Here is a 27,945-nt window from a genome sequence, read left to right as displayed (position 1 = left end):
TGCTGCCTAGCTCCTTTATTCACAAAAGTTAGAACAGGTCTGAGACTCTCACCCTTCTTATTGGTTTGTTCTGATGGAGGAGAAAAACTGTACATTTCCTTAAGGATCAAAGAGTGCTTCTGTATAGCCAAACTGAGTGACAACAGTCCCAGCTGTTTGCTTTGTGGTTGCTGTCCACATAGGCTTTACACAAGTTACTAAATACATATGACTAGAGATAAGACATTTCTTTAAAAGCACATAGCTGCATATAAACATCTCCCAACTGTAATCTTCTTTAAGGATATATTTGACAAAGGAAGGCAAAGTGTGTTGGACCGTTGTCAAAAGAGGCACTGCTAGATGTTGGGATCCTCGCAAACCATAATGGTTAGATATGAATGCATTTATAGTCTGGAGGCTCAGCTTTCTAATGGTTTAATGGATTTGTTTCTAGGCTTGTCAGGTTGGGACCTCATAATCATATCATTCTAACTAGCAGCTGTTTTTTTCATTAGAATTGTAACGTGACTTCAGTATCTGTTATCTTGGCAACCACTAAAGCTAGAAGCCAACGCTTCTACTTTCTGAAAGTATCTTAAATTTCCATCTTTCAAAGGGTTTAAAACATTAATCTCCACCTCCAACGTTCTGTGAGAGATCTGCTGTTAGTCATTTCAGAACTGAAGCAGAATAAAAGCAAAAATGTATTTTATGTGCATTATGATAGCTGGTATCTTGGGCCACATCCAGAGAAGAGTCTAAGCTGGTACAATTATAGCTTCTTCCGTGTTACACCATCTTAGATGTCCTTTAGACTCTTTTCCATTTATATGGGGACAACCCATTTACCAACATGTAACTTACACCCACATTTAGCTTACCCCTCATCTCTGAATTTGGTTCACTAAGGGACCAAAGGGAGTTCAAGCTGGTATAACTCACATGCTAAGGCCACAAAACAGGAATGTAGCAAGAAAGGCCACTAACAGTAGTGTATAAGTAAAACTAAATTTCCCACACACACCCCCCGCCCCAATTTCTTCTGACTCTGGCATGTAAATGACACCAGCGTAGACTCCCTTTTATACTGGAAAATGGGTGTCATTAAGTCTGAGAGTCTGAATGAGGAGCTACCCCCATTTACATAAGATGAGGATCTGGCCCTCTGAGTGTAATAGAGTCTAGCTTACCCTGACTCTGAACTTAGTCCAATATCTGGACTAGTGCAATTGCTTTCAGGCCCGGTACATTTTTCAAAGTACTGGTCCTGGACTAGTGCTGAAACGAAAAAATGTCCATCCCTGTATTTGCCACTCATTCTCTCTGTTTCTTAGTGCATTTACACTGGCTGTGAACTGTCAGATTCTTTCTTGCAGCACACCTTGGTAAAGGTGGAGAGGAGAGAGCTTAAGACATCATGGCACAGGCTATAAAATGTAGGCACTTTGAGTCTGTCCAGTTTGATTGGGGCTTTGGATTTGAACCTTTATTTTCCTGAAAATGCCCTTGAAATGCAGGAATGATTTGGTTACTAGCATGTAAAAAATTCATTTGGCCTACACACAACTGATAGGCACTAGCCTGGGTTCTACAACCTGTGTAATATTCCATGCAATATCCGGAGACGGAAGAAAGCAGCAACACATCCCCCAGGAAAGGGGTTTTCCCTGCCCCGCATGGGAGGCAACCAGATGACTTCACTGCAAAGTTAGTCTTTGCTAGGTTGGCATGTCCAGACAAGGCGATTCAGTGGTATTTTAACTCTTCCAGGACTGACTGACTGTCGCTGTGTCAGGAATCATTGTAGTGCATAACCTAATAAATCTTTCCAGTCTTTAAAATTGAAATATATAAAAAATGTATAGCCTTTTTATATTAAAAAAAAAAGTCACTGTCAATTTAATTCTATTAGCTTAAAGTCACACACGTTAAGTCACTGAACTACTATCCTTGCCTTATGGGCTTGCACCAGGTATAAGAAGTGCTCCTTGTTCTTTGGCTTTCTGGCTGTTGCAAGGCTTTGGGCTCTGCCTCTGATCTGGATTTCCCATCTGGTATCTGAGGCAGCGCTGCTGAGTAGATGCTCACTGCAGGAGGCAGATGGGTTATTGTGGAAAGCAGGCATTTCCCCCCATCTGCCTCCAGTTACGCTACATGTTGCGGTTGTGTGGGCCACAGAATTCTAAGAGTTCCTCTTCGTTCAGATGCTTGTGATGTACATGACGGCAGGAGGGGCTTGTTTTTCAAGCTCTGGGTTAGTTGGCACTTCGGTGTATTGGTATCTGGAGGGGCTATTGGAGGTTGGCTTCAGAGCCTCTTTCAGTTTGTTCTTTCTGTCTAAAGCACAGAAGCTGAGACCCATGAAGAGCGCAGCTGACACCATGATGAAGCTGGAGGCGTAGAAGACGTAACTGAAGTGGCCAGTTATATCCACCAGAAGACCTGAAAGAGAATCAGGGCTCAGCCAGAGCTAAGTTGCACACCAAAGAATAGTATTTTACATTGATATAGTCCCCAGGGACCCACGCAGTTCCAAACTGCTGCAGACACAGCACTCAGTTCACCCACCACTGAAATGCAGCTGCCTGTGAAGTGGAACAAAGCAGCTGTTTAAGGAGTGCTACCCAGCATGGTAGGACAAAGTGGTGATACCACTTCCGAGCAGAATGCCAGACTACATGGATGCTGGAAGCTGATATAATCACAGCCTGTGGGCATTGGTCTACACGGCAGCTGGGAGCAAGCCTGGCTAGACAGATTCATGCAGTTATCTTAATTTAGCAGCACGGGATTGGCGGAGGCTCTGGCTAGCGACCTGACGTCAGATTGAGGGCCAGGTGGGTCCAAGCTCAGGGGCTTAGTCCAAGCCTCTGCCAGTGCTGCAATGGCCATGCTGCTATTTTTTTAGTGCGCTAGCTTGAGCCGATCTGTGCGAGTCTGCCGGGCTGGGAGGCATGCTCCCAGGGGCAGTGTAGACATCCCCTTTGTGGGGGAGGAAGAATGAAGAAATTAACTAAGTAAGGATGTGGCGTAATGGCTACTGCAGGTTGTATGTCTCCCCCGTCCCCCCGAAATAGCACTTATAGCAAATATTTCTCTGAAATAGCCCCAAAAAGGCTTGGTCTGTTTCCTGTCTGAACCAGGCCAATGCTCATTGTCCACACCTGGATTAAGTTCTTTGTGTGGTCTTAGGGCTATTAGCACACACAGCTTGGCTCTGCTTTCTGCTGTTGCCATGAATGTTTGCTCCACAAGAGGCCACGTCATTAAAGAAGAGGTGGGGGGCAACCCCGTTTCCATTTCACGCAATACATTTTTGTTTTGTTTCTGCAACGGGTCCCATAACCTTTGCTGCTGATAGTCACCGAATAGTGGAATGTGTTGCCCTGTGAACTCTTGAGATCAGAGGACAAAGCAAGTAAGATAGCGGTCTGTACAAATTAACTTGGTTTGGCCTCTATGCTGAAAACACTTTAAAATGGCTCGGTCAGGATGGGGGAACTTTGCAGAGCAACAGATATTAGCTAACCTATTCTCTTAAAGCGCTGTAAAAATATAAAGTCTTCTTGAAGGGTTGTTAGCAATACTGACAATTAAAATGTTGATATTTATTGTGTGCAAATAATTAACCCTCCCAGAAGCTAGGCATGGAAAGAAAGACTTAGATCAGGCAGTATTCAGCTGGTATGTAAGATGTTCCTATACGCTCGTGCGTGTGTGGTGGGGAGAATTCTGCAGTAATGTTCATTACTTGCATGCATTAAATGCTAACATCTTAATTAATGACACCCTTCGTAAGGATTTCTCCTTGTACTGGTATAAAGTGTCAGCACGAGTGCCAAGTGTATAGGTATAAAGAGCAAAAGTAAATATATTCCCACTGTTTTATTAACAGTAATAAGTCTGTGCCCTGCTGCAGCACCTCCCATCAGAAGATCTCCAAGCAAATAACAAACATGGATGCCATAAGTCTCCGAACACTCCTGGGAGATAGAGACATATAAGAGATATTATCATCCCCTTATTAGAATGGCCCCAGAGTTTGCAGGCCTGCCCTGCTGAACGCTGTGTTCCTGTCACTTACAGCTGGAGCTCCACTTGTACAATGGGGAATGATACAGTACAAGGCAGTATAAAATAGCATGGACATGTGCCAGATATGTAAAGGGAAGAGGGAAGTGAGGTCAGTGAGAGAAAGGCATCCTGATAAGCCTAGGCAGAGGCAGGCTGGCATTTCACCAGCGTTAGGAGGGTTATAAGGCACAGGGCAGAATGGCATGAGGCTCATACCAGTGCAGTATTAATGGACTGGCTGTCAACTCTTGATTTTTCTGTGGCTGGCGTATCCCACCCAAACTCTCAAAGTCTCTTCAATCCTGCACCATCCTACTCTGATCTAACCACTGGCTGGGCCCCTTTCAGGCCCTTCCAGGTGGGGCAACCTGTTCAGGAGATTAAATTCAGCCTTGAAGCAGCAGCACGTTCTGGTTGCTGTCCTACAGAATTGATGACTCTGTACGCAGCTTTATATCTATGGCACCATTGGAGAATATCCGTGTCCTCAGAATCCGTTATTGCTACTTCTGTGCATCCAGCGTGCAGGGCTGGCTCCAGGTTTTTTGCCGGCCCAAGCGGCGAAGTGGAGGGGGGAGGGGGCAGGGGGAAGATAAAGCTGTGATCAGCGGCACTTCGGCGGCAGCTCAGCTGCACCGCTTCATTCTTCTATGGCAATTCGGTGTCAGGTCCTTCACTCCGGGGAGGGACTGAGGGACCCGCTGCCGAATTGCTGCTGAAGACCTGGACGAGCCGCCCCTTTTCATTGGCTGCCCCAAGCACCTGCTTCCTTCGCTGGTGCCTGGAGCCGGCACTGCCAGCATGGGCTGCTGCAGAACAACACAAAATTCACTCCCTGGGGTATAGCCACGTCCTCTCCATAGCACACCCAGTTCCTACTGAGTCGGGAGTCATAGTCAGTACCGAGTTTTCCTCTGGATAGTCAGCCATCTGAGTTATTTGCTGGGTTGTACCACAGTACGTTACACAGAAGGGGCAGAGATACTGATAAGACACCTAGGTGAACTCCCACTTTACTGGAGGGGCTCAACACCACTAGGTGTCTCTGTCCTTGTCTCTGTCCTTTCTGCATAGACTATTGCAGTATAACACAAAAAATAACTCCAATGACTATCAAGAGGGAGACTGAGTAAATGGTCCCCATGGTTAATTTATACTGTATTTTCCAGTCTGATTTGTCTAGCTTCAATTTCCAGACATTGGCTCTCGTTACACCTTTGACTCCTAGATTGAAGAGCCCTTTATTATTAATCTTTCGTTCCCAATATAGGTGCTTACAGATCATGATCTTCTCAGCTCTTACGCCACCTGTGAATACGGGCTGATAACTCCCTTCTGACTCTCCTGTTAATGGTGCTCCCTATCCCATTGCCCATTGGGGTTTGATAGCTCCTCATTCCCCCCCCTGTTACATTCCCCAGTGTCTGTCATCAGAGGCCTAATACCCCCTGTCCTTTCCCCACTTTGCTGTCAACGGGTCTCCAATAACATTTTTGCACTCTCACCTGCGAGTGGGGGTCCGAGGAGGATGGTGACGCTCTCCAGGATGGTGAAGAGGCCTAAGGCACTTGAGAACCTGTCCATCTCCACCACATCCATCAGCACCTGGAAGATCAGCGCCCCAATGCCACTCATGGATATGCTGTAGATGAGGCAGTAGAGGATGAGCACGCTGAAGTCGGCTGAGATGACGCAGATGAGATTGCTGAGCCCGTTGAGCAGTGCGGCCAGGCTAAAGAGGTAAATCCGCTTCCCGGTGAAGATATTGAGTCCTGAGAGCAGCCCAGCCATGGGGCGCATGAAGATGTTAATGAAGCCGATGACGGAGATCAGGAGAGCGGCCTTGCGCTCCTCCACCCCGTTCCAGACGGCATAAGGCACCAGGTAGATGAGGGGCAGCACAAAGCCCATCACCATCCAGGCCACGCCAATGGTGTAAATCTGGTAACCTTTGTTTTTGCAGAAGATATCAAAAGCCAGGTACTTCTGCAGCGTCCGCTTGCAAGCAGCAAACCTGGCCTGCTGCGGGGGCTCCACCTGATGAGGGGTGGCTCCGTTGGACATCTGTGCATCTTCAGCTAAGTTGCCTGGCTCCTGTCCAGGGCTGGGCTGCAGCGGTGACCTGGGAGGCCCAAGCTGGACTGGCCTCATCACGGCCCCACAGACACAAGCGTTCAACAGCACCCCGCCAAAGATAAGGAAAGAGTTTCTCCAGCCCATCTCATCCAACAGGTACTGAGAGATCAATGGCCATAGCGTGAGGCCGATGGAGGCACCGGTGGATGCTAGGGCATTGGCCAAAGCCTGTCGGCGTACAAAGTAGTAGCCCAGCACAGTCACTCCTGCCTGGAAGCCAAAACAGGATCCTAGACCTTAAAAAAGAAAGAAAAAAGCAACATCTTATTTCTATACAGTGCTTTTTGGCTGGAAAGATCCCAATGACCCAAGCACCCCTTCTTCCACCACTGAAGTACTTCTCCTTCTGCAGTGCAGGATGTCAGCTCTACAGCAGCACACAGAAATGCTACTTGATAGTTCAGGATGGGAGGTGAAGTTGAATGCTGTACCTAGATAAAGCTGCAGGCAGCCTTCGGCTGAGCGTACATATCTAAACTGAGAGGTGTCCAAGATACCCTATTCTTGCTACAATTGCTATGGGATTGTTAATGACCAGAAGTGGCCATGACTTCCATTTTACATCTCATGCAGCAGCAGCTCTGTGCCGTCACAACACCATTTTGAGGTATTGGTTCACTAGGGGTTCAGAGAGAAGAGTGATGCTTACTGAATCCTCAACTGTACTAGGGAGTTGTTTGTAGGTCTCTCATCCAAGCATTGACCAATTCTAACCTTGCTTTGCTTGTGAGATCCCATAGGATCAAATCCCAAGGTGATCTGGCTGCAGAAATTCATTGTTTTATGTTACAAGAGAGCAAGAGTCCAACACCACCTCCATAAGAGCTATTGAGAAGGGGAGAAGTGAACATAAGAATGGCCATACTGGGTCAGACCAAAGATCCATCTAGAATCATAGAACTGGAGGAGACCTTGAGGGGTCATCTAGTCCAGTCCCCTGCACTCGTGGCAGGACTAATTATCTAGACCATTTCTGACAGGTGTTTGTCTAACCTGCTCTTAAAAATCTCCAATGATGGAGATACCACAATCTCTAAAGGTAATTTATTCCAGTGCTTAACCGCTTCCTAATACCCAACCTAAACCTCCCTTGCTGCAATTTAAGACCATTGCTTTTTGTCCTATCCTCAGAGATTAAGAAAAACTATTTTTCTTCCTCCTCCTTGTAACAACCTTTTACATACTTGTACTTGAAAACTGTTATCATGTCCCCTCTGTCTTTTGTTTTCCAAACTAAACAAACCCAATTTTTTCAATCTTCCCTCTTAGGTCATGTTTTCTAGACCTTTAATAATTTTTGTTGCTCTTCTTTGGACTCTAGCCCAGTATCCTGCCTTCCGACAGTGGCCAATGCCTAGTGCTTCAGAGGGAATGAACAGAACAGGTCATCAGCAAGTGATCCGTCCCCTGTTGCTCATTTCCAGCTTCTGGCAAGTTCCCATTTTTATTACTTCTGTACAAAACCCCACCACATTATTATGTTTGTTCTTAGAAAAAAGGTGTCTCCATCCCTCTGTAAATTGGGAGGAGTGAAATGTGGACACACACAATCCATCTGGATAACATTTTCCCCCAACACTCCCCATTCCAGTTCCAGTGAAATTAGGGTCTGAAAAATTTGTTGCGCTGTATGCGATATATGCTCCTTCCCCGCTCCTCAAAAATAAATCACCAGCCAGCTTCTAAAAGTGGTAGTCTCTTTTTTACTGATTGTCCCCATTTGTGACCCATAGTCCTGTGCGGCTCACAGGAGAAGCAGTTCCCAGGGAACCCAGCTGAACAATGGGTGGAATAAAGGGGAGTGGAGAAGGATACTGGCTATTCAAGACATTAATCCTACTGCGCTGCGATTCTTCTGATCTTTCCTGTTTGTCAGACGAGGGAAGGAACCTATGCACTCATTCCTCCCTGGACACTAGCTACATCCAAATACCAACCATAGTGATTTCTTTTTCATGCCCGAACTTGGTACTCACCAGTAATGAAGCCGGCTGTTATGTAGAGCTGGCTGATGGACTTGGAAAAGGAGCTGGCAACCATGCCCACTCCACTGAGTAGGCCACCGAGCATCACAGTGAACCTGCAGCCAAATCGCTCCACCAAGATGCTGCAGAGGGGCCCTATAAAGCAACCAAACAAGCATCAGGAAGGAATCAAGGATGGACAAGTTGTTCTGTCTTGGGTTTTACCCTAGTGGCTGGAGGAACAAAGCTCCACTTGTTCTGAGTGCACAATATGATTTAGTTTGGAATTCCCCTGTGATTGTCCCTGGTCACACAGGAATAAAACCCAACTCTCCTGAGACCGCGCCTCCCACCCCACCCCCAGCCCCCTGATCTCCTGCTTCTCTTACGTTAGTAAGTGAAAAGACTCCCTTGATCTGATCATCCACTGGCCGTTAGGGTAAGAACAAAAAGAAGATTTCCATGATTCTGTGGGGTAGATGCTGGGTTCAATGGGGGCAGGGGGAGGTTCTTCAAATGGAATTCTGTGTGCACATGGTGTAGATTCTGGGCACGTTCTGGAAGAGGAGAAGAACATGTCCTGGATTTCTGTGCCCACTGGGAATAGATTCTGGGAAGAGCTTTAGCTCCATTTACAGGCCTCTAGAAAGGGAGATGGGACAGAGATGTAATCATGACATTGTGGCTTTTTAAATGTTTTGCAATTAAATCTTACAAACATCTCTGAGTCTCCAGTTCAGTGCCGGGGTTCCCGCAGAAGCTCCATGGGTGCATAGGGGCTGGAGCCGGCCACAGTGATACTCCTAGCCCGCTTCCCACTCCCAGTGCTAGGTTTGCCCCAAGTCCAAAGAGCTTCCAGTTGGCTCCTTGCAGCCCGCTGATCCCCTATAAGAGGAGAGCAAGGGCTGGGGAGGGCTCCTACACTGCAGGAGGGAGGGACATGTGAGGGTGAGGGGGGGTATGAGGAGAAGAAGAAGGGATGGAGGAAGAAGGGAAGGAGACAAGTAGGATGCGCAGATACTCCAGGTGCTACTGCAGTATAAAGAGGGAGAGAAAATGGTGGAATGAAGCATCCAAGAGAAAGAAACAAGAGGAGTGAAATATGGAGAAAATCCACCCAACTAGAAACAGATGAATTCTTGTGCAAGTGGGCTCAGTTCCCAGAGACTTCCCACTTTGCCCAGGCTGACTTTGTCCTGGAGTCCCTGTCAGTCACAGCTGGGAGGTGCCAGCTCAAGGAGAGCCAATTCAAACCTCAGGAAGTCCAGCAGAGTATTGTACTTGGCAGTAAATTCTGAGACACCCAAACCAGTTTGTCGGACATCAGCCTGGGACATGGAAGATTTGGGTTCCAGCCCAGCTCTGACACAGAATTCTTGTGTAACCCTGGCAAGTCATTTCATTGCTTGAGGCCTCCGTTTCCCCACATGTAAAAGGGGATAGTGCAAATTTCCTCTCTTAGAGGAATGCTGTGGGGGTTAATTTGTTAATGTATGTGAAGTGCCCGGATGCTGCAGGCCTTAAAACGCTTGTACATAAAGCCAGTGAGAGTTTAGAGCTGGGTTCAAACTCTGCAGTGTAGGTTCAAATTCTAATTAAAAGATCACAGCAGCTGTTTAGAAGTTTCCCTCGCTGAATCTAATGACTCCTCCCATCTGACTCTGAGCCTCCAGCAAAACCCCTCTTTATACTGTTCCTTCCTCTCTCTCCAGCTCCACTTTCTTCAGCATCAGTTATGGAGCCAGTGCCTGCTGACAGCTCCCTGTTAGTGCTTGGCTGATCGGTCCCACTGGAACCTGAGCAGCTTCCAGCTCCTATCCCTTTGGGTCCTGCTTGAAAACATTTCAGTAAGTGACTCTAAAACCCCGGCAGTCCCAGAGCTATCCCTAAGGGCCAGCTCAGTGCTCTGCTTCCCGGGAAAGGAGCTGAAAACAACTGCAGGGCTAACCTGGAGGCACTGAGCCAAAGAGATGGAACGGCATTCCGAGCTCTCAGCAGTTGATAGCGAAGTAACAGAGTATCCGATGTTTCAGAAGTCTAGAACTGGGCAACGTTCAACCAGGGCTGAGATTTCCCGCTAAAGAAAAGTCCCAAAACAAGTCAAGGATGGGAGGGAGATAGGAAGTGCCCTTGCAGATGATCATGTAGTAACAGAAGGAGGGACACATTTTTGTCTGCATTAAAGTCAAACCTGTTAGGGTCACAGGCATTTAAGCCGTGGCCTGTGGAGTTCTGCATCTGCCCTGCAATTGCTCTGCCTTTGAGAGTATAGTACTAATGTTATGTTGCTGATGCAGCTCCTTACGTCCGGCAAGCCCAACACACTTGAAAATGGGGGGTGAGGGGAAAATGTCATTAGCTCCCCTTTGGGGAGGGAGAAACTGAGTGGTGCAGTGATACAGTGAGAGATGTAATCACAGAGTCTAATGCTTCAAAGAGGCCAGAGCCCGTGTCTGCTGTACATCTCCAGTGGGAGGACTGGGTTTTATGGTTTACATTGCTGGTGAGTTCTGCTAACAAGTGATTTCTGTTCATCTAGCAAGGAAAATATAAGGCACAAGCAGAGGCCACTCTAGCTATAGGCAGACTAGTCTGTTGTAAGGGTGGTAGGGGATGAGGCTGCCCAGGGAGGGGCAGCTATCAGCTGGGGCTCTGGGGAATGGGAAGCAGCCCCCCCCAGCCAGGCTGCCTGTGCAGCACTCCCACCCCCTTCCCAATAGCTCCCCACCCCTAGCATGGAAAGGTCACAGCCGCTGAGTGGGCAGGGGGGATCTGGGCTGCTCATTATCCAGGGCTCTACAGGCTGGGAGCTGCCCTTCCCCAGTGCCCTGGTGTCAGACTGTTCCCATCCCACGGGGTCTGTCACCGGGGGCCCAGCAACCTCTGCGGGCCCAGCAACCTCTGCAGCCCCAGGCCAGGATCTGGCCCATCAGCCTCCGACCCGGCTGCATGAAGTTCAGGGGAGGGGGTGACAACAGCAGGGGAGGTGCTGGGGCATCTGCCATGAACTCCTAAGAGAGTAGGCGCCGGGGGTGGGAGGGAGGCAGAACACTGAGGTTTTGCCCAGGGCGACCAATTGTCTTGAGCAACCTCTGTGCACAAGCAAGTATGGATGTGTGGTCAGTTAAGTACATGTAAACTTATGCAGTTTTGGAGCATCCCATAGACTCCTGGTAAATTGCCAATCTAGCCCTTGGTATTGCAAATTTGGGTCACTTCTCTTTAGGGCAGGGTAAGAATAGTGGTGACATGCCGGCAAGTTGCCAGAGAGGAACATGCTCCTCCTAGGGTGACCAGACAGCAAATGTGAAAAATCAGGACGGGGGTCAGCAGTAATAGGAGCCTATATAAGAAAAAGACCCAAAAATCGGGACTGTCCCTATAAAATCGGGACATCTGGTCACCCTAGCTCCTCCGTTCAAAGGGCCTGTGTTCTAGTGAAAGAGGAAGTGAAGCTAGAGTTTCCCTTTTGCTCCTAAGAGGAGGCCCAAGGATTTTCAGGTTTTTTGTTTTAATACAGCGTTACATAAGCGAATCTAAAATGGTCACAAGCTTCAGCATCAGCAACTGATCAGAGTGGGGAAAATAGCTTGGCTCATGTTTGTGGCCTAAGGCAATATGCTATTTGAAACAAAATCCACAGTTGTCAACCAAACAGCTGAATTTGATTAAAACGAAGGCTGCAGCTGCCTATATTTTGATCTGCTTGAGAAACTTCACCTGGTTGTAGCGGCATTAGAAAAGGTAATCTGCAGGTTCAGCAAACTGAGAGTAGAATTTTATTTCTGAGTGGAGAGCCTAAAGGATGGTGGTGTAGGATAGTCAACCCCAAACATGCAGAATTAATGAGTTCAGCCCCCTAAAACCATGAGATTGGGTTAAAAATCATGAGATTAAAAACAAAAAAAAGCATGTTCGTTTTTTTCTTTGCCTTTTGGATTCTGAGCCTTTAGAATGCGTTTTCTTCATGTTTTCAAGCTTTTTTCTGCAACTATGAAAGCTAGAGGAGAGTAGCGCTAAAATCGACCTTGCTGGGTCGAATTTGGAGTAGTGCGGACGCAAATCGATGGTATTGGCCTCCGGGAGCTATCCCAGAGTGCTCCATTGTGACCGCTCTGGACAGCACTTTGAATTCCGATGCACTAGCCACTAGGCAGGTACACAGGAAAAACCCCAGGAACTTTTGAATTTCATTTCCTGTTTGGTCAGTGTGACGAACTCAGCAGCATAGGTGACCATGCAGTCCCCCCAGAATCGTAAAGCGTAGAATGTTTCTACAATCCCCCTATCATCTCCGTCCCTGAGGTTATCGCAGATTAGAAGGCGAAAAAAACGCACTCATGATGACGTGTTTTCCGAGCTCATGCAGTCCTCCTGCACTGATAGGGCACAGCTTAATGCATGGAGGCATTCAGTGGCAGAGGCCAGGAAAGAATTAAGTGATCGCGAAGAGCGGAGGCAGGACGCGATGCTGAGGCTAATGGGGGAGCAAACGGACATGATGAAGCGTCTGTTGGAGGAGCAAACGGACATGATGAAGCATCTGTTGGAGCTGCAGGAAAGCCAACAAGAGCACAGACCCCCGCTGCATCCACTGTATAACCGCCTCCCCTCCTCCCCATGTTCCATAGCCTCCTCACCCAGACGCCCAAGAACATGGAGGTGGGGGGGGAGAGGCTCCGTGCATCCAGCCACTCCACTCCAGAGGATGGCCCAAGCAACAGAAGGCTGTCATTCAAACAATTTGATTTTTTCGTGTGGCTACAATAAGCAATATGGCCTTGTCCTTCCTTCCTCCCCCACCCCACCCGGGCTACCTTGTCAGTTATCTCCTTTTTTTTAATTAATAAAGAAAGAATGTATGGTTTCAAAACAACAGTTACTTTGTTTTGAAGGGGGGAGGATGGTTGGCTTACAGGGAATTAAAATCAACAAAGGGGGCAGGTTTGCATCAAGGAGAAACACACACAACTGTCACACCGAAGCCTGGCCAGTCATGAAACTGGTTTTTAAAGCCTCTCTGATGCGCAGCACGCCTTGCTGTGCTCTTCTAATCGCCCTGGTTTCTGGCTGCTCAAAATTGGACGCCAGGCGATTTGCCTCAACCTCCCATCCCGCCATAAACGTCTCCCCCTTACTCTCACAGATATTATGGAGCACACACCAAGCAGCAATAACAATGGGAATGTTGGTTGCGCTGAGGTCTGACCTAGTCAGCAAACAGCGCCAGCAAGCTTTTAAACTTCCAAAGGCACATTCTACCACCATTCTGCACTTGCTCAGCCTATAGTTGAACTGCTCCTTACTACTGTCCAGGCTTCATGAGCCATGGGAGCAAGGGTAGGCTAGGGTAGTTGCGACTGCGCAGTGCTGCCGGCTGGGAGAGCAGCCTGAGGCAGAAGCCTCCAGCTTGCATGATATTCCAGGCAGGACTGAATCTCCATGAGATGAAATTTAAAGAAGAGAATGACCTGGAGTCTCTGGCTCCCATTCAGTTCTCTAAGAGGAGGATAGCCATGTCTGTCCAGGCACTCCGATCGACCTCACCGAGGTCTGCCAGGAGCATCCAGGAGATGTACAACGGCTATCAGTCCTACTGCACCGTCTGCCGCAAAGGCAAGGAGCTGCTGCTGTGTAGCAATGCAGTATCACGTCTGCCAGCAGCACCCAGGAGACGTACGGTGACGGTGAGCTGAGCGGGATCCATGCTTGCCATGGTATGGCGTCTGCACGGGTAACCCAGGAAAAAAGGCGCAAAACGATTGTCTGCCATTGCTTTCACGGAGGGAGGGTGGGAGGGGGGCCTGACAACATGTACCCAAAACCACCCATGACAATGTTTTTGCCCCATCAAGCACTGGGGACTTAACCCAGAATTCCAATGGGCAGCAGAGACTGCAGGAACTGTGGGATAGCTACTCACAGTGCACTGCTCTGAAAGTCGATGCTAGCCACGGTAGTGAGGACGCACTCCACTGACTTAATGCGCTTAGTGTGGACATACGCAATCGACTGTATAAAATCAGTTTCTAAAAATCGACTTCTATAAAATCGACCTAATTTCGTAGTGTAGACATACCCTTATTGGGACCAGAATCAGATTAGGAGACTTGGAAAATGCAAAGGTATAATGGTGGTGTGCTCCTGCTGAAGAGGCAGCCCATAGCATCCTATACAAGCTGCAGTCTCTGTACTGTTTCCACCTTCCTCTATTTGGTCATCCATTGAAGACCGTTGTGGCTACTGAAGTGGCATTGATGGAAGGTCACAATACACAATACACACTAACACTGGAACAAATCAACATACCCTTAGAGCCCCGACCGGGGTTATTCTATCTACTACTCAAGATCCACAAACCTGGAAATCCTGGATGCCCCATCATCTCTGGAATTGGCACTTTCACTGAAGGACTGTCTGGATATGTGGATTCTCTACTCAGACCCTACGCCACCAGCACTCCCAGCTATCTCCGTGACACCACTGATTTCCTGAGAAAACTACAATGCATTGGTGATCTTCCAGAAAACACCATCCTAGCCACCGTGGATGTGGAGGCTCTCTACACAAACATCCCACAGACAGATGGAATACAAGCTGTCAGGAACAGTATCCCTGATGATGCCACAGCACAATCGGTTGCTGAGCTCTGTGACTTTATCCTCATGCACAATTATTTCAAATTTGGTGATAATGTATACCTCCAGACCAGTGGCACCGCTATAGGCACCCACATGGCCCCACAATATGCCAACATTTTTATGGCTGACCTGGAACAGCGCTTCCTCAGCTCTTGTCCACTCACACCCCTTCTCTACTTATGCTACATTGATGACATTTTCATCATCTGGACCCATGGGAAGGAGACTCTGAAAGAATTCCACCATGATTTCAACAGCTTCCACCCCATCATCAACCTCAGCCTGGACCAATCTACACGGGAGGTCCACTTCCTAGACACCACGGTACAAATAAGTGACGGTCACGTTAACACCACTCTACACCAAAAACCCACCGACCGCCATGCCTACCTCCAGCTTCCATCCCGGACACACCACATGATCCATTGTCTATAGCCAAGCGCTGAGGTACAACTGCATTTGCTCCAACCCCTCAGACAGAGACCAACACCTACAAGATCTTCACCAAGCATTCTCAAAACTACGATACCCGCACAAGGAAATAAGGAAACAAATCAACAGAGCCAGACATGTACCCAGAAGCCTCCTGCTGCAAGACAAGCCCAAGAAAGAAACCAACAGAACTCCACTGGCCATCACCTACAGTCCTCAGCTAAAACCTCTCCAACGCATCATCAGTGATCCACAACCCATCCTGGACAACGATCCCTCGCTTTCACAGGCCTTGGGAGGCAAGCCAGTCCTCGCCCACAGACAACCCGCCAACCTTAAGCATATTCTCACCAGCAACCACACACCGCACCATAGTAACTCTAACTCAGGAACCAATCCATGCAACAAACCTCGATGCCAACTCTGCCCACATATTTATAATAAATAATAATATATGGAGATATACCTATCTCATAGAACTGGAAGGGACCCCAAAAGGTCATCGAGTCCAGCCCCCTGCCTTCACTAGCAGGACCAGCCTTAGAACCTCAGGGTATGTCTACACTATGGGGATGATACCAACATAGCTCCGGCTCCATAGCTATGCTGTTGTAATCCTGCAGTGTAGATGCAGCCTACAGTGACAGGAAGGGTTTTTCCATCGCTGTAGGAACCCTGCTTCCCCAAACATTGTTAGCTAAGTTGAGGGAAGACTGCTTCCATCAACCTCGCTATGTCTACACCAGGGGGTTACGCTGGCATAGCTCCGGTGTTCAGGGTGTAGATTTTTCACGCCGCTGACCAGCATAGTGATATTGGCCTACATTGTAGGGGTAGAGCAGGGCTTAATCGTTGCAACAAGGGTGGAAAAGCACAACAAAAGCCACACACACACACACACACAATCTGAGCCTGATTCTCTTCGCACGTTGAGTTCACACCACTTTGACTCCATTGAACACCGTTGCGTTACCCCTGCTTCACACCAGTGTAAGGAAGGCAAAAGCCAGTAACTTTGTACTGTAGCTGTCCCCAGGCTGAACTGGAGAAATACTGACTGGCATGCAGAGTAACCACAACTGGCTCGTAATTTACTGGTTACACAATGTCCTATGAAGTGCCCTGGAGTTAGCCTTCGGAGATTAAATTTAATTAGCGTGAGGCTGGACTTTCTGACCAATTTAACGCCTGTGTATGTGACTTTGCACTGGAGTCCTGAACTCCCATGAAACAGTTGTTTGTAGTCAGGAAAATAAGAGCAATGGTATTTCCATCCAGATCCTGTTGGGAACATCCTACTTGGTGCACATCAGGCTAGAGATTGACATTAGTGCTGTGACTGGTCTAAGAAAGCCTTTTAAAGCCAGTGGGCCCTGTGCTCTTTCCCACTGATATCAGGAGACGCTATGTGCACAGATGGAATGCTCAGCTGTTTCCAGATGCGAGAGGAGAAGGCATCCATTTGTGTCAAGAGAAACCCTTGGTGAGCTCTACGGTCCTGTCTTTATTTTCTTTTTGGAACAACTGTGCCAGAGGGTTGCTTTTCCTGCCAATTCCTGATGCCTCAGGCCCCTCGTTAGCCTTGTCTTACCCCTCATCTCTGTTATGAGGGGTTGATTTTTTCAAAAGCACTCGGCATTGGCCTACTTCTGCTGTGCAACCTGACCCAGACCCAATTACAAGTGTTGGGGTCGGTCGGATGTAATATGCAGAGCATATATTAGGTCTTGGTTCAGGTTAGGTAGCTACTTATCACTGTGGGCTTGTTTACATGAACAATTAGTATGGGGTGAGTTGGGGCAAGAAACTACCCTGCCCTAGCTTTCCAGGGTCTATCCGTCCATGTGCATATGCACCAGGCTGAAGCACATATGAACAGTTTAACAGGCTTTGATCTAGTCCCGTTTCAAAGATGCAAATGGATAGTTAGACCGTGGCAGGTCAGTGCGGGGTAGATTTACAGCTCAGCTTGCGGCAAACTTTATTGATGTAGACAGCCCTTAGTTTGAAGTGTGTATATTTGGGCTTATTCTATTTCAGGAGGTCGGGTACAAAACAACTCCACACTCTCAGACTTGGGTTGGGTTTAAGATTGGCTGTAGTCTACTCAGGTTTGGGTTGGGCTTTTAAATTCGGCTGTACTCTGCTCCAATTGAAGTCAATGATAGAGATTCCAGTGGGAGCTGAAAATTCCACCCACTGTGGTCAGCCCCTGAACTCACCTCAGTTACAACCCGGCTTGTTTCGGCTGGGTATGTGTAACAGAGGTAAGTGCAGTTAAGACCCATCTACATCACAACGTGGATTTACATTGTAAATGTATCTCGTGATATATTTGACCCTTAAGGCCCCATCCATGCTAACTACAACCTTGTTCAAATGCAGTTGCTGCTAGCAGCATTGTAACACCAATTGACTATTGATGAGAGCAATTCTCTTTTGAGAACCAGGATAGACCTAAAGTCACATCCATACAGCAAGATGTCAGGGGACCATGTTGTAAGATAGGTTGGCATTCTCTGGATAAACATGCCTGAAACGTATAACCATGTTTCTGCCCTGTAAAGAACAGATAATTCCATAACACAGTCTGATCACACCTACACAAACAAGATCAAATTGTATTATAATGCAGTCCCTGCTGCCTTCCAACATAGTAAATTTTAGACTGTCCCCAGAGATCATTTTTACCATGGTTTTATAACATGATTATAACACGAGTGTCAAATCAATAATCCCTACATCCCAATGGGTGGGAAAACCATGCTTGCATGCTAACAACAAATATGTTTAAACGTGGCTCTAGTTAGCACATCTCTGATTCCAGCAGGGACAAAGTATCAGTTACCTAAGTTAGTGGTTTTCAACCTGTGGGCCGCAGACCCTTCGGCATCTGCAGACTGTCTAAGATTACCTCCATTTGAAATTTTTTAGGGGTTCGCAAATGAAAAAAGGTTGAAAACCACTGACCCTAGTTGGAATCTGCTAATTCTAGTAGGGTGGTTGTTTTTGATATATGAATACTTGATTACTTATTGCTATTCCAAAGGATGATCATTTTAGTACTGGGCCATATTGTACCCAAAGGGGATTAATTTTAATAAGGAAAGATTTTGAGATTTGCTGCTAACAATCCAACATGCTTCATGCCACTTTCCAAGAACCCAGCTTCTGCGTATGGTAATTGAATAGGCATTTCCTGTACTAAGATGTTATAACTAGAACTGACACTAAAGGACGTTTGAAATGCTATGGCCTAAATTTTTAGAAGTGACTAGTGATTTTGGGTGAGACACTTTGAAGGGGCCTGACTTTCAGAAAGCGCTAAGTACCTGGCCTCTGGAAATCATGTGTCTCATGTTGGGCACCCAAAATCTCTAGTCACTTTGGAATATTTAGGCCTCTCTGCACGTATCACTCTGCTACAGATACCAGTGCAATCTAGGTGGAGCAGTGTGAACTGATCTAATTCTCCACAGGGCTTTAATAGCAATACCTTTTAAAATGAAATAGTTTCCCATGAGGCTTCTTCTGCACCTGTGCTTTACATTTTTGCATCCAGCTGTTTCTTCTGACGTACAAAACTCCTTGGAATGCCTCACCTGGTTGTCAGCCATGTATCGTTCACCCCATTCGGAACAAATCAGACAGCAACCGATTGCTTCTGATGTGGCCTTGGCATCAGCATGACTCAGTGTTATTTTATTTTATTTTTTTAAAGTGTTACCTCTAACCAGAACGGGGTGTGGTGGTATGCGTGTGTAACCAGGAAAACAGTTCAGATGTTGAACCCTTGGCAGCATGCTCTTCTCCTTTCCCCTAGTCCCAGCTCAGATAGTCTGTTTACAGAACGATCACAGGAGAGACAGATGGAGAGATACACAGAGAGCTGAGCAAAACACACACTGTTCCAGGGGGAGTTCTGGAACCAGCTGGATTCCCCCCTCCCGCCGGTCATAAGAGTCTTGAAATCAAACATGATGGGCCACATTTTAGTTGTCACCCCCTGGGTGTGCAGAGGCCGGGGTGGTGGTGGAGTGGGTTTTCCTTGCATACCTGTACTATTCTGATCTCTGGTTACACAGGCAGGGGAGTTGCAGTGCTGGCCGTGAGAGGCTGCCGCTAGCTCAGGGAGCATGGTCTGCACAGGAGGTGTAAGGCACTGCTCTTCAGGATTGTGCTCCTGGAGGCATCCTACCCCTCTTCTGTTTATAGTACTTATATGGCCCCCTTGCTGAGATATCTGTGCAGCTCCCAACACTCTGGCAAGGTAGGGAGTGCTATTATCCCTGTTTTACAGGTGAGGAACCGAGGCACAGAAAACCCATGTGATTGTCTCAAGGTCACACAAGGAGTCAGTGGCAGAGCCAGGGATTGAATCCAGGTTTTCTGAGCCCTACGGTTGCACCTTAACCACTAGGCCAGTCTTCCTAACTCCTTGTGTTTTGCAGGCGTAGCGTTCTCTCACCAGGATTTAAGCCTTTCTAAGAGCAATCCAAATAATCAGACCACTCACTTTCCGCTCTTGAAAAAGTATGTGTACTTATTAATAGCAGAATCCAAAAGTAAGAGATGGAAAAACCTATTAATAACTGACCGGAGTTACTCCCCTCCCACACCTACCAGTGACAGATTGTTCCCTGCAGAATATCCCTGAGGGATTTGTTTATCGAGTTCAGTTGCTGGGGCTGCCACTGCTTCCCTCTGGAATTGATTAGTCATTGTGATCTTACTGTTGGGAAATCTTTCCTGACATCAAGCCTACATTTTCCCTTGCACCATTTCTCCCTTTTATGTAATTATTAATCCATGACCATGTCTCAGCTTAAACCATTTTAATTTCTCTTTGAGTTATTTAATCCTCCATTCATTTCTGTAGCCAAGATCTGCCAGAATGGGCCAGATGTTTTATGGGTGCAACTCCATTAGGATCACACCAAGAATTAATTTAACCCATTGCCTGTTCTTTTAGCCTCTTCTTACAGGTCAGTTTCCTCAGGCCCTTAGAGAGATATGTTGCACTGATGGACTCCAAAAGTAAGACCAAGGATTTATTTTTGATTCTTAAACATCTAAAGCTTCCTTGGTTTTCTTTTCCTCGTGTTACTAAATGGACGGCAGTTCTGCATATGATTTCAGTTTGCTATCTCATGGTATTCTTCAGCTAGGTAAAACAGAGGAATAAAGCTAGCACATGTCCTCAGAGTGCTAATGAGATCGTAAACACTCAAGCTTTGGTCTTGTAGTTACCTAGTTACCATGATTCCACCAGAATCCTTTGAGGGGTGTGTGTGTGGGTTTTTTGCATGGCCTATATAGATCAGCTTTACCTGAGTAATATTTCTCTGTGTGTATATCTATCACTATTATATAATTATAGATAAAAATAGATACACACAGATATAGGCATATCTGTGTGTATTCTATATCCTGTATGGTATAGTACTATTTCTTATTTTATAGTGGCCACAGATCAGCTCAGTACCTCGCAGCACAGATAAAAGGACAGAGTCCGTGCCCCAAGGAGCTTACCGTTGTATCTAGATATGATGTAACAAGGGCAACAGAACAACAGGCCGGGGGTGCAGGAAGACGCAGTTGAACAATAGGCAGGGGATGAAGGAAGATGGGCAGAGGTCACGGCAATAAGATGTGAGGGCATGTGAGCAGCACAGTTGGGAAGGGGTTCTAGGGTAAGTATGTACATATAGACAGAATCACTTGGTTGAGTCCCTTCTTGTCCATGTCATGGGAGAAGTGAGTCTTCGGGAGGGAGTTAAAGGGTGGGAGGACTGTTATGGCCCCATAAGATGTAGCTCCAACAAGCCTAGCCCTCAGCTTACACTTGAATAAAGAACTCCTAGCCCTGCACTCTGTAAACCCCACGTGACTTCTAATCCCAGCTTTGTTACTGACTCGCTACATGATGTTGGGCAAATCACTCAACTTTTGCTATCTCAGTTCCTCCATCAGTAAAATGGGGCTCCTAATACTCACCTCCCCGGTGGGCTGTGAGGATTAATTAATTACTAACCACATAGCCCTTTGATCATGTTAAGTGCTGCTAACTGTTGTTAATCTTGTAGCTTTCTTTTTCCCCACGGCTCCTCCCCGTCCCTGGCCCCCTGACCCTGGATCAAGTGCGGGTGGCTGTACTCCTTGCACAGCCTGGGAGTGAGCATTTTAATACAAATCGCGTTCCTGAGAAGAAGATCAGCTTTCAGGCCTGGAGCTATACAAGTAAGTAGCGAGGGTTGTGACTGGGGCTATATGTGGCACTGCTGCCTGCCTGGTGACCGTTGCACAGCATCACTTCTCTGTCTCCAAAAAGACTCCCAGCAACAATGCTCAGGCATTTGGTTACAGGCACAGCCAGAGCCACGGTGGAATCTGCACCCCTGCTCCAGGGGCAGAGCTCAGAGTCCCCAGAGGTTTCAAGCCCTGGAGCTCTACTGAGGCAGCAGCTCCAGCACAGCCAAAGGCTGAACCCAAAGAGCATTTAGGGGCTAAGGAGCCAAACCAGTGAGCTAGAGGAAACAGAGCATTGGCTCTGGTGTGCCAAGTATCAGCCAGAGCGCACATTGTCATTATATGGCTCAAGTCATCCCAGGTTTATGCCGGCTTCCACTGACCCATCCCAGGCTGCTGGGCCCCCAGCAGTGGAAAGTCTGCCAGCCTGTGGTGGCACAAGATGTTCACAACTTCCCCTCCACTAGGAGGCCCCCCCAGACAGCAGGGGAACCCCCAAAGTGGGCAACACTGGTTGGGAAATCATGTCCAGTAAGCGCACCCTGCTCCAGCCTCTGTTGGTGTGGCTCCTAGGAAGTACATGGCAGAAACTAAAGCAGCCTTCACTTAGAAAAGATACCAAACACCCCTTATACCTCCCTTCTGAGCAGGGATGAAACTGGCCTATTCTCTATAGCTCATATCTCTTTCATAGTTCAGAGATAAAAGTCCCCTGACCAGTATGAACTGAGTCTGACCATGGTCTTCTCCAGCTCTAACTTCTTTGGTTCTGTGAAGCTCTGAGTCAGCCCAGCTCCATTAAACTCTTTCACTGATCTAACTGGCTGCTGCCTGGGTTTTGCATCACAGCCCAAAGAGTTGCTTTTAACACCGTCATTTTGTATTTGAGGATCTAGACTATATGGGTCTAGCAAAAGCATCTCAGCATCCTTTTAAACATGGAGGGCAAAGTTGTCCCATTGCACATGCAGGGAGACCTGCTCTCTGGGGACATTGTAAAGGCCCATTAGTAATGAACCCTGTGCACTGGCTTAGCCAGGAGAGGAAGCTGAAGGCAGCTACTTGGCATCGTACTCACCACCTGCGTGCAGCACTGCTGTCATGATGGACGGGAACCATGACGTCTCACTGTTGGTGGCTTGGAACTCACGCTGCAGGTCTGTGAAGAAGACCCCAGCGCAAGAGGAGAAGCTCAGCGTTAGCCCCTGAAGCAGCACAGTGGCCAACAAGACCATCCAGGCCCATCCCCGGTCCTGAGTGTTGGAGATTCCATGCGCAGCTCCTCCTCTGGACATTTCCACTTCTACCTCCTTCCAAGCCAACCTGTTTGAAAAATCAGTTCCGCTATCATATGGTAGCACTTGGAGCAATGCAAGGAAGGTCACAGCACAGACACCTGCTCTCTCTGGCCAGGAGAACCTAGGCCTGCTAAGCCTTACATTACGCTGCTCAGAACACCTTCCCGTCTTTCACCACAGGATCCTGGCACCAAAGTGCCTGGGAAACCAGCCTCCTTCCCCTTTTATTTCACAGGAGGCTGAACCTGTCCAGGTACAGTCCTGAACACGCCCCCTTTGAGGTATGAATTGGTCTTACCCAGCTCCCTCCCAGAGCTTGTTTTCCCTTTCACCTGCTTTCAGCGCATGGAGTCCCCTTGCTGAGGATAGTTAAGGTCATAAAATCCTCATGCTAAGGAGGGAAGGAAGCTCATGCAAATACCAACAGTAATAAAAATGATATATAGCACTGCTGAGTAGGACAAGCAGCGCTGGGCACCTCTGTGCAGCTCCTGCCTGTTCCTAGCTACAATTCAAGCTGCAAATCATGATCGTTAAAGTCTTTAACAGCTTGGGATTTGGTAATCTCGGAGACGCCTCTCACTCCACCCTGTCTTGGCTGTGGGAGACTCTTGGTGGTGGTTCCCAGGGTTGATCTCTCTGGGTCCTGCAGTATGAAATGTTCAGCGGAGAGCCACTCCTCCCCTGCAGAAAGTGTACTCTTTGGCTGCCTGCCAGGCTCCATGTGCTGTGACCTTCAGGGCACAGTGCAATGCTGAACACTGATACAGGGCTTTTCACCTGTGGATCTCAAAGCACTGTTCAAAGGCTGGTCAGTATCGCTATCCCCACGTCACAGATGGGGAAACTGAGACAAAGAGAGGGAATGTGTGTGACTTTACCCAGGATCCCACAGGGAGACCTTGACAAAACCAGGAATGTAATGTAGGTCTCCTGACTCCCAGCTGGAGGTTCTAGCCCCTAGGCCATACTGCCTTCTTGTAATAAATAGTGATCTGGTTTAGCTGTTGGTTGAGGATTTATTTGTATTTCTGTAAAATAACCTTGTGATTGCTACCGTGTCTAAAGTCAGCAGCTCCACCCTTTAAAGCTACTCCTCAGGGACAGTTTTATGTTAAAATTTTTTTTTGTTTTTAAATCAATTCATGGAATAATCTACTCTAGCTCAGCATTTCAAGCCACTCCCCCCCCCCTTACTTTAGATAACTGAGTCTGTATTAAACACCAGGCTGGTACCAGAATAGCCATTCTATAAATTAATATGACTAATGTGTGTGTATATACTGGATGGGCAAGTTCACTCTCTATTATTAAACATTTATATTACAGTAGCAACTAAAAGCCCTGCTTGAATCTGAGGCCCTGTTGTGCTGGGCATTGTGTTCACAAACAGATAGTCCTTGCCCTGGAGCCCAGACAGTCTAAAAGAGACAAGCAGATGAAGGCTTTGGTGTGGAGACATAACATACAAGCGAACATGGGGATGATTGGTACAGTTTAATTCTTTGTACACTGTGGCCGGGCACAGATAATGCTACTGACTAGTTCATGGGCTTTCCCTCTGGTGTGATCAAATCACTCTGTATTAACTGGCTCATGGTCTAATCACTCTGTATTAACTGGCTCATGGCCTAAAGACTGTCCCCCGGAGTCACAGACCCAAACAAAGACAGCAACCCAGAACATTGCAGTTCAACTTGTCTTTGTTCCCAATTGCACAGCTCAGACTGTTTTGTCCAGCTAATGATCCCTGCTACCCCCAGTTCCACCAGATTTCCTATTTATGCTCATTCACGGCCTACTAATTAATCACTCATTACAATGCACACCTGCTGTAGCTTTCAACCACCTTCTCCACCTACTGTACATCATTACAGGCCAAGTTTCCCTCCTCAGCAATCTGATTCACTAGTTTGTCTGCCCATGTGCCTCTCCCTGAAATAAATGCCGAGACATCCTGCTTGTAACAAACCGACTAATGCAAGGAATGCCAGTAATCTCAGTGTCATGCCAGCTGCTTTCTGCCTGAACAAAGGTAAATGGAAACAAGCTCATTCTGGTGCCAATTTACCTGGCTCTGCCAAGTGGAACAACAAAAGAAATGCAGCTGTACAAAGCCTTGTATTAACTCTCCCTATGGTAATTAAGTGATCACAGCAGCACATTAGGACCACATGAATTGCTGTACTAGAAATCTATCTAGTCCAGTATTCTGTGTCTCGTTAGAGAAAAGTGCAAGAAACCCTTTGTAATTCACCTGGTCACCTGTGGAATGCTACAGCAGGTGGCAGTAATCTCTCCTGACCACAGCTGGGGTTCATCTTAAGCCCCTCTGAAGCACAAAGGGCAGCTATCCCCTGTAATATTACTAGCCTTGTGTAAGAGCAGAATCTGGTTTTAGCAGTGTGTCTCATGCTTTGTTAAAGGTGTTTCTTAGTGTGTGAATTTAGTGCTTCTGGAAGATGCTGGATTAACAGTCCTGGACACTGATGATACCTTTCTGCATCTACACCAGAGGCAGCAGTTCCTTCACATTGAACCGTAACGGATAGGCAATGTTGGGACCACTACTGAGGCTAGTTGGTCTCCGTGGCCGAGTCAATCTTGGGCCAGCCGAGGTTACCAATATTAGTGATTTTTAAAAATGTATTTTGGATACCTCTCCACTGGGGCTTGAACTGAGACCCAGCAAATCCCTTCCACATAAGCTATTGAACAGCCATCAGAGGAGACCAGTTCTCAGTCACTGAGGGATTCCTCATCCTTACTGAATTTGAACCTTTCTCCCCATTGCTAATTCCCCATGCCATCCAGTCTCTTGTCTGTTCCTTTTCTGAAACGGACTGAACTCTTAGCTAGACTGGAAGGTGCGCTGACAGCCAATTGAAGGGTCAAATGCCCCAAAGGCGTGGGGCTCAGTAGACCACAGCTTGTTTTCTTTGTAGCCAAAACGGCTGGAACTGTAGCCACTGAAATCCAGCCCCTCTTCCCCTGGGGGGAATGTTGCATTCTCAGACACTCTTTTGCGTTGTTACGTAACACATGCTCTAAGGATGACTAAAAAGCTTGTGCAAACTTTTTGTTTCTAATTTTATGGTCTCATATCCATAACAACATAGGTTCAGAATGAAATTTACAAATACCTCCATGTGCTAGGTACTGTATCTCTGAGAGGCAAATAAGTGACTGCTACAAACAATGCCCTTGTTAGTAACAGATGTGCAAATACAAATATATAGGGACAAAGCTTCTCATGTTACTCCAGCCTGTATGGCCAGCTAGACAGGATACGATGTAACATGATGTAAAATGCTTCATCATTTTACCCCTGTGGTTAGAATATTGGCCACTCTGGCCCATTCTTATTTGACAAAGTTCTTTCTTTCTGTAGGGCCTGATTCTGATCCCATTAAAGTCAACGAGAGTTGACTGGCATTAACTGGAGCAGGATCAAGCCGATCATTACTTGATTTTCTTAGGTAGGAGACAGCAGGCCCTAGTAGTTAGTGCTCATGACTGAACATGAAGAGATCTGGGTTCCAGAGCCAGCTCTGCCACTTTGCTGACCTTATGATCCCACCAGTTGACCGCTCTGTGCCTCAGTTTCCCCATCTGTAAAATGGGGTTAACTCTATGTACACACCTGGAGGTCTTTTTTTGAAGGTGCTCAGCTGTGGCCCTTTGATGACCAGTTTATGGCAGCTAAGATGGTGGAACAGTGCTGCCACTTGTGGGAACACAGGGGTCGGGGGGGGGGGGGGGGGAGAGCAGCATTGGTGGTGAAGGTTTGAGTCCTTTGTTCTCTGTGCTAGTGGGCCAGGAGAGACAAGGCAGGAAAAGATTTGGTGTAAGGCAAAACCCAGAGTTGAGATGGCTAGTTCCATTGCTTTTGCCTTCAGTTATCCCTCGGGAGGCTGGGCTGTCAGCACATAAGGATCCAGCCTTCTCTCCACAGCCATTAATGTTGGGTCAATGGTTGGAAGAGTGCCCCATCCACGACTTAGTCAGGAGGGATGAGGCCCTCACTTTGTGGGTATTACCCAAACCTGGCTGGAGGACCAGATTTGGCACCCTGTGATAATTCTACCCAAGATCTCTAGTGCCAGGGGTGTTTCTGGTTTCCTTGCTGAGTCGGGGGCATGGGAGGGGATCAGGGCCGTCTAGTTTGGTAGAGGAGAGTTTCCGGTGAGACTTTGGAGCCCAGTGGCAGCTCTGTTTGGAGCTTTGCCCAAAGGGTCCATAGGGGCTTTGGGACAGAGGGGTCCAAACTCTGGCAGGAGGCTGTTTACCTCCACCCAGGCAGCCCCTGCCCAAAGCCCTGGCTGCAGTCCCTGCTGACTGTCCCACATCTCTTGGGGGGCAGAGCCCTGGGCCAGGCCCAGTTCCAAGGCACCAACCAGCAGGCAGACAGGGCTCCCTCCTTCAGCCTGCTGGGGGGATGCCCCGGAGAGGAGCGCCCTGGGCTGAGCCCAGCCTGCCCTCCCCCCGGCCCAGCAGCAGGGGGGTGACACTGCCGGCTACCGCTGCGAGACAGCTGCCCAGCAAATCGCCCCCGACCCCTACTCCTTCCCTCTCCGGCTGGGTCGCTGAGCGCAGCGCCGGGCACCCCCGAGTGAGGCACCGCAGAGCGCCGGGTCTGAGCCGCGCGGGGAGTGGGATCCCAGCTGGGGCCCCTGCCCTCTTGTTAGCGGGACAGTAACCGTGAGACACCCCGTCGCGGAGCGCCCAGCCGTAGGAGCCGGGCTCCCTTCCGCTCTCTGGCTGTGCAGGACTCAGAGCTCTCCTGCGGCTGGCCGCCCCCTTCCTTCCCTCCCCTGCCCGCTCCGCTTACCTGTTCACACGGGCGCCTCCATCCGGAGTAACTCCCACCCAGAGCCCGGGGAGGGAGCGAAAGAAGAAGGGGAGCGCTCCGAGGGCATCCGCGGCTCTCTTCTTCTTCTTCTCCCGGTCCTCTTCCTGGAAGGGCCGTGCTGGCGTCCCTTCTTCGCCCTGCGAGGGAGGAGACAGGGCGGATGCAAGCCAACGGAGCAGCTCAGTGCAGGCACATTTCTGACTAGAGGGGGAAGTTCAGGGGCGGGTGAGTTCATCCAGTGGGAGAGGACTGGATCCACTGGGGATCACACAGCAGCTGGAGGTAGAGGGGCACTGGGGCTCTTGGGGAAAGGTTAG

General features: G+C 48.0%; 1 protein-coding gene across 2 annotated transcripts; it reads right to left on the bottom strand.

The window, feature by feature from the left end:
• SLC16A5 (solute carrier family 16 member 5) lies at nucleotides 1-27,945 on the bottom strand. Of its 2 annotated transcripts, none has more exons than XM_054046821.1 (5): nucleotides 27,608-27,945; nucleotides 22,557-22,801; nucleotides 8,169-8,312; nucleotides 5,562-6,428; nucleotides 1-2,424 (listed from the first exon to the last, which is right to left on the bottom strand). In XM_054046821.1, the coding sequence occupies exons 2-5, from the start codon at nucleotides 22,771-22,773 to the stop codon at nucleotides 2,183-2,185; spliced, it is 1,470 nt and encodes a 489-aa protein (XP_053902796.1). In that variant the 5' UTR covers nucleotides 22,774-22,801; nucleotides 27,608-27,945; the 3' UTR covers nucleotides 1-2,182. The 2 variants fall into 2 exon arrangements, with proteins under 2 accessions (XP_053902796.1, XP_053902797.1); XM_054046822.1 differs by lacking the exon at nucleotides 27,608-27,945 and adding an exon at nucleotides 23,075-23,461.

This window comes from Malaclemys terrapin, chromosome 13, assembly GCF_027887155.1.
Source record: "Malaclemys terrapin pileata isolate rMalTer1 chromosome 13, rMalTer1.hap1, whole genome shotgun sequence".
NCBI classification, from domain to species: Eukaryota; Metazoa; Chordata; order Testudines; family Emydidae; genus Malaclemys; species Malaclemys terrapin.
The sequence above is the reverse complement of the archived record's forward strand: the minus strand, read 5'-3'. Positions and strand labels throughout refer to the sequence as shown.